The sequence below is a fragment of the Spea bombifrons genome, chromosome 5 (assembly GCF_027358695.1).
Source record: "Spea bombifrons isolate aSpeBom1 chromosome 5, aSpeBom1.2.pri, whole genome shotgun sequence".
Lineage (NCBI taxonomy): Eukaryota > Metazoa > Chordata > Amphibia > Anura > Pelobatidae > Spea > Spea bombifrons.
Genome location: NC_071091.1, coordinates 77,463,608 through 77,473,902, shown reverse-complemented (window position 1 = coordinate 77,473,902; position 10,295 = coordinate 77,463,608). Strand labels below are relative to the sequence as shown.

General features: G+C 38.1%; 1 protein-coding gene across 1 annotated transcript in view; it reads right to left on the bottom strand.

Annotated features, from left to right (window-relative positions):
- Window positions 1-3,199: 3,199 nt before the first annotated feature.
- LOC128497717 (laminin subunit alpha-1-like) overlaps window positions 3,200-10,295 on the bottom strand; it is a 91,663-nt gene continuing 84,567 nt past the window's right edge. Inside the window, 7 exon segments of the mRNA XM_053467878.1 lie at window positions 3,200-3,998; window positions 5,072-5,294; window positions 7,045-7,178; window positions 7,771-7,924; window positions 8,202-8,360; window positions 9,006-9,195; window positions 10,156-10,271. Coding sequence (XP_053323853.1) covers window positions 3,838-3,998; window positions 5,072-5,294; window positions 7,045-7,178; window positions 7,771-7,924; window positions 8,202-8,360; window positions 9,006-9,195; window positions 10,156-10,271 — 1,137 coding nt within the window. The 3' untranslated portion in view covers window positions 3,200-3,837.

Sequence of the window (10,295 nt, the reverse complement as noted above, 5' to 3'; positions counted from 1 at the left end):
TAGTGCACTCTGCCTCCTGAAATGCCTTATACCTCCCTATATGCCACTCTGCCCCATAATATGCCTTTTAACCCCCAAAATGCCAGAGTGGCATATAGGGGTATAAGGCATTTCTGGAGGCAGAGTGCTCTATATAATGCCTTTTAACTCCCTTAATGCCACTCTGCCTCCTGGAATGCCTTATACCTCCCTATATGCCACTCTGCCCCATAATATGCATTTTAACCCCCTAAATGCCAGAATGGGATATAGGGGTATAAGGCATTTCTGGAGGCAGAGTGGCACATAGGGGGTCAAAAGGCATACCATGGGGCACAGTGGCATATAGAGGGTTAAAAGGCATATCATGGGCCACAGTGCCATATTGGTGTGGCAAGCCTGGGGGCAGATGTGCGTAACTGGGGGACAGGTTGGAAAATACAAGAAATAAAAACAAAAAAAAAATATTTTTCTCAATCATAGCTTTTATTAAAAAAATAGTTTACATGAATTAACATTTACTGGTAAAACTTTTTTCCTTTAGGGTCGTCTTATATTCAGGCTTTTTCTTTTTTTCCTAAGTTAATATTCAGATTTTGGGGGGTCGTCTTATAATCAGGGTCGTCTTATAATCGAGCAAATACGGTAATTATAGGTGTTTTAATTGCAGTATCATTACGGGCCACATGACGTATTCACACAAACCTGCTCCTCTCATTTGTTCTAGACAATTATATGATTGCACTAAAGCAAATTACATATGATCTGATATTGTCAAGTTCAAATTGTCAAAAACGTGGCTAGGAAACAATTAATTATAAGGTGCTGCTGCATAAATATTATCATGATCATTAAGTTTATGCTATATATTAACTGAGATGATGCTTTGAGTTCATTTTACTGTCCTTAGCAAACATCACTGTGAAAAGAACAGAAGTCAGAATATTTTGTAACCAATACTGTATGCATTAATCTGCATGTTGTAAAATGTACAGATATCCACACAAAATGGGGTTCCATTTTATTTTATGTAAGACATAGACTGGGCTGTTCCTCTAATATTCACTAATCCTCTAATGTTCTCTAATGTCTCTGTATACTAACTAAATCGATGCATCTGTTGTGACACAGGTTGTAAATGTGTTTGTGAGGGCTAAGGACTAAGCTCTGTACCCCTGCCAAGCCATCATCTGGTGGTCTAGATGGCAGATGGCTATTACTCTTGTTATTATATATTCTGGCATGCATGTTGTTTTACATTCATGCTTCTGCTTCAGCCACAGAAGTTGTTATGACCACCTGGGCACCACAGCCCAAGAGCCACCTTGTGGTGCTCAGCTTCGGAGCATTGCAAGGTGGTCATATTGATTTTACAGCTCCCTGGGCTGGTCAAAGGAGATCAGAGTATCTTCTCAACTGCTCCTCAGCACCCTTAGCATAAGAGAATTATTATGTAAATATAAATCAAATCAATATTCGGTGTAACCTCCCCTGCCTTCAAAACATCATCAATTCTTCCAAAAATCTTGAAGAACTAACCCCTCTTCAGGCACAGACTTCGGCAGATTCAGGCAGCCTCAGTTGCTTCTCTCTCTATATATGTAATCCAAAACAGACTTGTTGATGTCGCAATGAGGGCTCTTGGGGGGGCATGCCATCACTTCCAGGACTCCTTTCTTCTTCTTTACACTGAAGATAGTCATTCAGCATATGTCTTGGCTGTATGTTTGGGGTCATTGTTATGCTGCACAATGAATTTGGGGCCTCCCTGATGGTATTGCATGGTTGATTCATGTCTGCCTGCACTTTTCAGCATTAAGGAGACCATTAATTCTGACCAAATCACCAATTTCACTTCAGAAGTGCAGCCACAAACCTGCAAGGAACTTCCACCATGCGTCGCTGTAGCCTACAAACATGCATACTTGTACCTCTCTCCAGCCCTTTGGTGAACAAACTGCCTCCTGCTACAGTTTTTCAGTCGTTTGGCGGCACTACTGAACATCTTCCCATTACAAAGGGAAGAAAGCATGTGTCTTTCAGCTGTAGCTCTACAAAAACCGACATAATTCTCCATGACTACATCCGGGTTGGGACAAACACATACCAACCTTGCAAAGTCTGACCCTGGTTTTTGTTGCTAATTTTCAAAATTAAACATACTGGAAATTGCCTTTATTTTAAAATGAAAGGAAAATCACCAATCGGAGGGTACTAAATTGATATATCCATGCTACCGTAAACACCAGTGTCGCCGACCACAGGTTCTGTATCATTCAGATTACCTGAAAATTGCAACAATGCACAGTATGCACTTACAACCAAAGGTTTTATTGCTGTATAACGCCATTAAAATTGGCTCAAGGCAGTAAGTGCAAAATGCTAGTAAAATTGCATGACACTGGTTATAAATCAATTATACAGTGTGTGTATATATATATATATATATATATAGGGGGTATGTGTGTATAAAGTGCCCCTGTAAAAAGGGCTCATGTGTCAGTATATAGTTGTAGCATTTCTCTGTATAAGGGCACATGTGCCTGTATATAGAATTATAGGAGGTATGGAGCAGAGGTAATGATCGGATATAAGGCAGCGTAGTTACTATGTGGGAGAGGTAGGCATCATTCCGATACAGAGGAGTGGGTGTTTGTATAAGGAGAGGGGTAAGGTTCCAGTACGGGGCAGGAGAGAGACAAGGATTGGTGGATTGGTAAGGGTTGCAGAGCTCAGGTATGGGGCAGACGAGGGGGTAGTAAAGCCCCGATACAAGGCAGGGGGTGGTAATGCTCCAGTACAGTGATGGGGAAGTCTGATGCGGGGCAATGCTCTTATTCTGTGGGCTGAGGTATAGCACAGCTCGCTGTTTCTATATAGCACAGTCAGTATAATGCCCCCACACAATGGCTGGGCTAAGGCCGCTTCTCACTGGCTGTGACCCATGATATAATCTGAAAATTAGTAAATTAAACTAAAAAATAACATTGTCCAATGGGACACCATTGTTGCAGTTCTCAAAAATATGTATTAAGAATATCTATTAATATGGAATCTGCAATACTTTTTAGTGTTATAGCTGCAAAACTTGGATATTAAGTATTTATGTTTTGGAATTCATTGTAAATCGGATGCACAGTCTAAGTTAGTTATGAATAAATAGCAGATACAGCTTTGTTGTTTATGCAGAGAGGGTAATAAAAATCAAAGCTATCAGTCATTATTTTTAAAGAAGTCATGCGTATTTTATTGTAAATCATTTTGAGAAATGTTTGCATTTTAACAGCTCTTAAAACAATTAGCACTGAGCAAAAACAAAATACTGTCAGATTCTCAGCAGCAAACGTATAAAGACAAAAATATTTCAATTTACTGCTATCCTACTGGAGGTATTTGTTGTATTTTTCCTCAAAAAAAAATTAAATTGCTAAAACTTTTAAAAAAAAGTTCCTGAGTTGGAAATATGAATTAAAAAGTTTTGGAGCACCATTGAGAAAATGGGGTAACAGTTAATAAAAAAGATATATTTTCACATTAGATCAAAACTGCCACCCAAGGTCCTATGGCAAGGAGACAGGCCCCAAATGCTTTATCGTGTTCTTAGAAGACCTGGGAAATTCAGGGGTTTTGTGTACTGAATAACAGATTAAATAGGCTCTGTGTCCCTGTATCACCCAATACGTGTTTATATTTCAGATGGTGTCGTTGGCAGCACTTTGTGAGCTAATATTACTTCATGCTGTTACTTAAAGAGCTGGTTCCAAACCTACTTTGAGAATAACAGCATGTAAGTATAGACCTCCTCTACTTGATAACATCTTGTTCGATGAATGTATATGTAGGAGATATGTCTCCTGTTTATTGTTCTGTTCCAGGACAGGAATGAGGAAAGACTCCGCGCATTTCAAAGGCTTTGCTGAAATCACTGGCTTCGGTCTGCGTGCCCTTCACCAGTTTCATGTTGCGTATGCATCCGTGGAATGAGGTCTGGCTGGTCAAGCAGTTTTGCTTCACATCAGCTACATACGAGGGGAAAAAAAACAAAGAAAAAGAGTGTCAATGTTTGTTTTCATTCCATTCTGTGCACCTTTGGGGACAGTTGTGGGGAAGCTGACATAGTTGTCAAAGGTGTTCCTTTGACAACTATGTCAGCTTTTGTGTACATATATTTCACTGTATATTATCTGTAACAAAAAAAACTGATAAATCAGGAGGGCCATGCTCACAATTAATTTTTATAATTTTGTATTTATTTATATATTATATATAATATGTTTTCCAATTTATCAAACAAATCATAAATTAAAAGTATGTCCTTTCGAATATGGCTTTGGCTGTGATATGGATATTCATCAATGTATCAATGTAATAGCAGATTTAATAGCTTTCTGTAAGCAGTAAAAGTGATAGAACAAGGAGCCGGATACAGTGAAGCACAGCATTCACTTTAACAAAGTGCCGGCACACAGAATTTCATGGTGAATGTTTTCCCTTAATAACTTGATATAACTTTAAAATGTGGACTGGAAGAGTTAAAACAAATGGAGCTTGCAATTATTACATTAACCTGTGATCCTGGAAGTTGTTTATACATCTTACTTACATTCCTACTATTAGTGACTCAAACTTCCTTCCCCATGGCTTTATGTTTTCACAGCGCCTCGCCTTATTTAATTAAGTAGACACAACACTGGTGACGTGATGGAGCCAACACTATTTTACATTGCATTTTAAATGTTTGGAGACATATCGTTTTATATTTAGCTTACAAACGGAGATCATTTTGAGGTATCGTACGCCTGTATATGTAAATATATGTATAAGGATGTTGGCTTTGATAACAAAGTAATAAATAAAATACATTCTAGTTGTGTCGGCTGTGGCAAAAGCGGGCTTTAAGTAATGATATACAAATACGAAAGTTTAAAGGTGTAAAAACTGAGGTCTCAATTGACCTTACCGAGAAGGTGTTAGATAAGTCTAAGATAAGCTATCCTAAATCTAAGACAAGACCACAGACACATTAGTCAATGAGTCAGGGGATACTCTAACCAGAAATAATTCTTTGAAGTTTACATTAAATTGCTCTTACCCGGATAGCCTCCAACATAAATCGGATTGTTAGTGTCTGCAGAGGTTGACTGGACATGTGGGCTCTCTGCATTCACAACATTTCCATCCACCGTAAGGACAATGCGATGTTTAATTTTACTGGCCTGAAGCTTATGCCACTTGCCATCACATAAAGAGCTGGGGCTCTCTGGCTTGTAGACTGCTGTTATTCTGCCGGCACCATTATTAACATGGAACAAAACCTGTCAAAATAGAACGCAATGATTAAATCAGTTCTGGTCATATAGTTAATATTATCATTTCAAGATCATCCTTTTGATGGTACAGACCACTCTTCTCCTGATGCCTTGATGGTCTGCACTCTAGCAGAGACAAGAGGCACTGGGTCATCATAACCAGGCTCCCTTGGTCTCTGTGTAGACCTCCACTGAAGGAGGAGAAAAGAGATACTTGCCACTGAATTCACAGATCCTCCTACTCCACAATATAAATGATGTACATGAGTCTTTGGATCCCATTATAATGTCTCTGGTTTCGCTTTTGTGACACTACTCATCTGTTGCAGTTGTGTGTGCTCATGAAGTAGACAACAGGGCAGTGTGCTTAATCAGCCCATTAGAATACGTCATCACATACTTGTTGTGAGGAGGCAGAGTGAAGTATGGGAGGGGGGAGGAGGCAAAGTGGTGTATGGGAGGGGGAGGAGGCAAAGTGATGTATGGGAGGGGGAGGAGGCAGAGTGGTGTACGGGAGGGGGAAGAGCCAGAGTGGAGTATGGGGGGGGAGCCAGAGTGGTGTATGGGAGGGGGAGGAGCCAGAGTGGTGTATGGGAGGGGGAGGAGCCAAAGTTGTGTATGGGTGAGTTATAGTGGTGTATGGGGGGTATTATGAATTTCAGGGCATATAGGGGATATAAGGCATATCGATATTAGGCATATCAGGGGGTCATAAAACATCTGGTAAAAGGTATATCGGGGGCTCAGTTGCATATCACTGGCATATAAGGAGTATAAGGCATATCAGGGGCACAGTGGCATATCAGGGGGCACAGTGGAATCTGGCATATAAGAGGTATAAGGCATTTATGGGGGCAGAGTGGCAAGCTGGGGGTCTGATGTGCATAACCGGGGGCAGTTTGGTAAATAAAAAAAATTTAAACAAGGCTTTTTTTCTCATAGTTTTTATTAAATATGAAAAATAGTTAACATATGAATTAATATTTACTAATAACTTTGTATTAAAACCTAGTTTGAGAAACACTGTGTTTGGGTTCTTGTAGCTTTTATTATTATGTCAGTAAAATAAGAAGGTGAATAGAGAGAGGCCATTGCAATAAAGAGATGAAAGTGTAAATTGTACGTTTTTTATTACATTATTTTAAATTTAAAAAATTGCATTTTTTTATCCGATTAATCGAAAAAATAATCGGCCAACTAATCGATTATTAAAATAATCGTTAGTTGCAGCCCTAGGTTTCAATAAATTAATTTACTTATGCTAAAGTATGTGACAGTTCCCCCTTAAAGTATCACACTAGATGGATCTATTGGAGACACCATGGATGATGCCTTTTAGGGGCAAGGAAGAAATGGTCTGAGAAAAAAGTAAACCCATTTGTAAGATGAGGTAAACATCCTCCTCTCGGATGGTGGATCTGTGTGCATTACACACTTGCATCCATCAGCAAAATCACAGGCAGAATGTATTTCCTACAAAGCATTAAAAAATGTAGAAATGAGCTGGAAGATGTCAAGGATGTGCTACGTCCTTGGCAGGAAACATTTGAGAATCAACAAACTCATCTCATTTGTCTATGTTTTACAAAAACTGTTTAGCGTTTAATTAAAATGAAACACATTATAGGACATTTCAAGGTTTATAACCTCAGTGTTTTCTTATGCATATTTGATTCCTAGAATTCTGTCACTATACAGTTATAATTACATTTCTGATGTCAAAAGCATACACAAAGGACAGCCAAAAGATGCTTACCTTGCCATGTATGATTTCCAGGCCAATGGCATCAACTTTAGCGCTGCTAATTCCAAGAAGAACACCGTTCATCTGCGTAGTGCGGAACTCGAGAGACACGTTTACGTCTGAGCGGACTTTGTACCCCTCTTTAACTACAAACCAAAGATTTATAACGTGTATATTAATTATATACTTGTAGGTTCCTCAGCAAGCAATACTTGTGAATTTTTAAAACAAAAGAACTCTACATTTATTGTAATGCTTACTGTAACAGATCATTGTAAAGAATCAGATATTTTCTAAGAGAAAGGATGCATCATATGTGATGACCATACCTGATATGTTAATTCTTTAATAGACCATAGTGCAGATTTTATGTAGTGACACACCAGATGTGTTCACCAAATGACTAATACCAGTCCTTGTGGAAACCTTGACCTGTCATTATTTAAACATATATCTAATTAAGTCACCTGCATTCAAGCAGGGATATCAATCAAAACATACTGGTAGTAAAAGCACCAATTGGGAGTCTAATTTGGTTTATTGGAAATTAGGTTAATATCAGCTTTATTATAGTATTAAAGTTATAGAGTTTGATCTAGAAACAGTAAGTGTTCACAATAATTATTATTTCTTAAAACCATGATTTAACCATAATTAAACCCGATAGGAACATACAAACCTATTAAGTGTGAAAAGGTGCTTAGTATGCACAGTAAGTGCTATTCAAGTCATATTTACCAAGGGCAGCAAATCCAGTTCCATCAAAGTAAGTTCCCTCTTGGACAGATGCGTAGCACTTATTTACTGCGTGTATGGAGATAGCGCTCTCCTTATCCAGTTGTTTGTTATTAATGGCAACTTTGCCAATGCATGCTGGGACACTGTGTGTGATCTAAATGAAAGAGAGAATGACGGCTAATTAGTACATTGCCACCTCTTGTTAGCAGCCATTTGGCCACAACTGTTTTCATTCCGAGACAAAACAAGCAACCAAGTGCACAGAAATAGAATTTGAGGGAATTTGGCTTATCTGCCTGTCCATCTTTTTCTACCTACAGTCAGTCCTCAAACTGTACTTGGCCATCAATAGCCTGATAGCATGTGCAATATAATATATATAATATATTTTTGTCTCCAAAGTTTTGTTTCAATACAAGCAGTTTACTTACATTCCCAATGCTCTTCACTGTATAGTCTAGTGGAAGCCCACCAAGATAAAGCTTCCCTTCCACATCCAAAGTATTGCTGTCCCCTGGAGCACTAACTGATGCTGATTCCTGACCATCAATAGTAATCGTACCTTTTCTTTTATAATATTCTGTTATTACCTGAAAAAAACAGATGGCTGTGACATATAATAATAAAGACAGGATACCAGATTGAGCAAAAAATTATATTTCCTAAATACTCTAATATACGTTCATATTCTTGCTTCTTAATATGCATTTCATATTAATGAATGTATTATAACAGTGTTGTGTGACTTCATTAAAGGGCCACTTCAGTCTGTACACTTACAAATATCACCACCAGTGCATCAACGAGCACTAATTCATTTTTGTTTGTTGAAATGATGATTTTCAGTATTATCTTTGCTGTATGGTGTCGATGAAAGATAGGCATAGAGACGGATTCTAATAACGAAATGATTGGCCATTGTGCAATAGATTAAAAAGGTGAAATAAACTAATGATGAGGCAGAGGTTTTCTTCTTTTGTAGGATATAACCAAACCTGGGAACTCTTGGTAATTTCCCAGGGAGTAAATGTGATCAAACGCTGGTCTCCGGCCCGCATATTGAATGCACACGTGAGAAAGCAGAGCCTTACCTAGAGACTTACTTAAACAGAGTTTTACTATAAGTTCCCAGGCATGGTTATAACTCAAATACCAGCTAGTTGAGATTTTTGGGGGTTGATAATGATAATTGTTCACATCTTAAGTAACTGAAAATATAAGCAGCAGTCACTTACTGAGTGCCACTTTCCATCATTAATAACAGCCGTATGGAAAGCCTGAGTCCGTCCTTTTCCCATATCAAATAAGAAATAAAGTTTCCCTTCATGAAGTTGAAGTGCAGCGTAATCCATCTGGTTCTGGTGAGCCATATAGTAAATAAGACCACTGGTGGCATATGTCCTGAGAGTTATCTGTACAGAGAGTCTGGGAAAAAGAATTTTATTTAATTTCATATTTCTTTTTCAGAAATGACTATAAATTACCAGTTTTCCACTAATCCATGAAGGAGTATATACTTGGAATTTTATCAATTATTTCCATTAATAAGCAAAACATATTAAATAATATAAAAGCAGATTTAAAAGTGTATTGTAATCAGTTTGATTTTAGAACATTTTGTAATTACTATGATGTATTATACATCAGGTAGTGACATGTAGGTCACCGGCAGGAACTATATCTCCCACGATGCTCACGCAGCATCCTTAAATGAAAAGTCTAGTTTCCAAAATAGTTTTATTATTTCATTTTGCATTATTTTACTGAAAATTAGGGCATACAACCTTTAGTGATAGGAGTTAACATATCTATCTCATTTAAGGCCTCTACTGACAACTGGACGCATTAGAATGCAAACATCATCATACTCAGAAGCAGTCTGATTGTCACTGACAAGCATGGGAGTTCTACTGCACATGTGCAAGAAGCATACTGCAGTATGAACCTTGCTCTCAGTAAAGGTGCTGGAGGAGGAGTTAAATGAAAAATAAAAACTTGAATAACTAAAGAATGTTTGCACAGTTCTGCATGCAGTAAAATGATATGGAGTCCATGCAAGATGCATTTAACATGGAAATAGGGCTGGAGTGCTTAGTCAAAGAAAATAATCTCATTTATTCCTAGCTTAGTATCATGGTAGTGTGGTTCCTCAACAAAAGGAACTGTACAAGCCGGATACCCCTACCAAATAGAGCAAAATCAATTGATTAAAAAACATGACAAAATAACAAATCCATCAGTTGACGTGAAACTGTAACCTGAGCATATCACCATAAAGGTTTGTCGACATCTCTTTGAAAGTTATTATAACATGTTTACTTGTCTTGGAAAGTACATATGTTCTTAAATATTATATATTTATAATCAGCTTTACAATGTACTTACTTTCTTCTGACAGCTGATTGGTCAAAAGGCAGTACAATGTGGCTTCCCTGAGTGAGGCCAAACTGGTGAGCATCTGGCACATGGTCCGGCATCATCTCCAGTGCACACTGCAATGGCTGCAGGCAAAAATGTCACTTTTA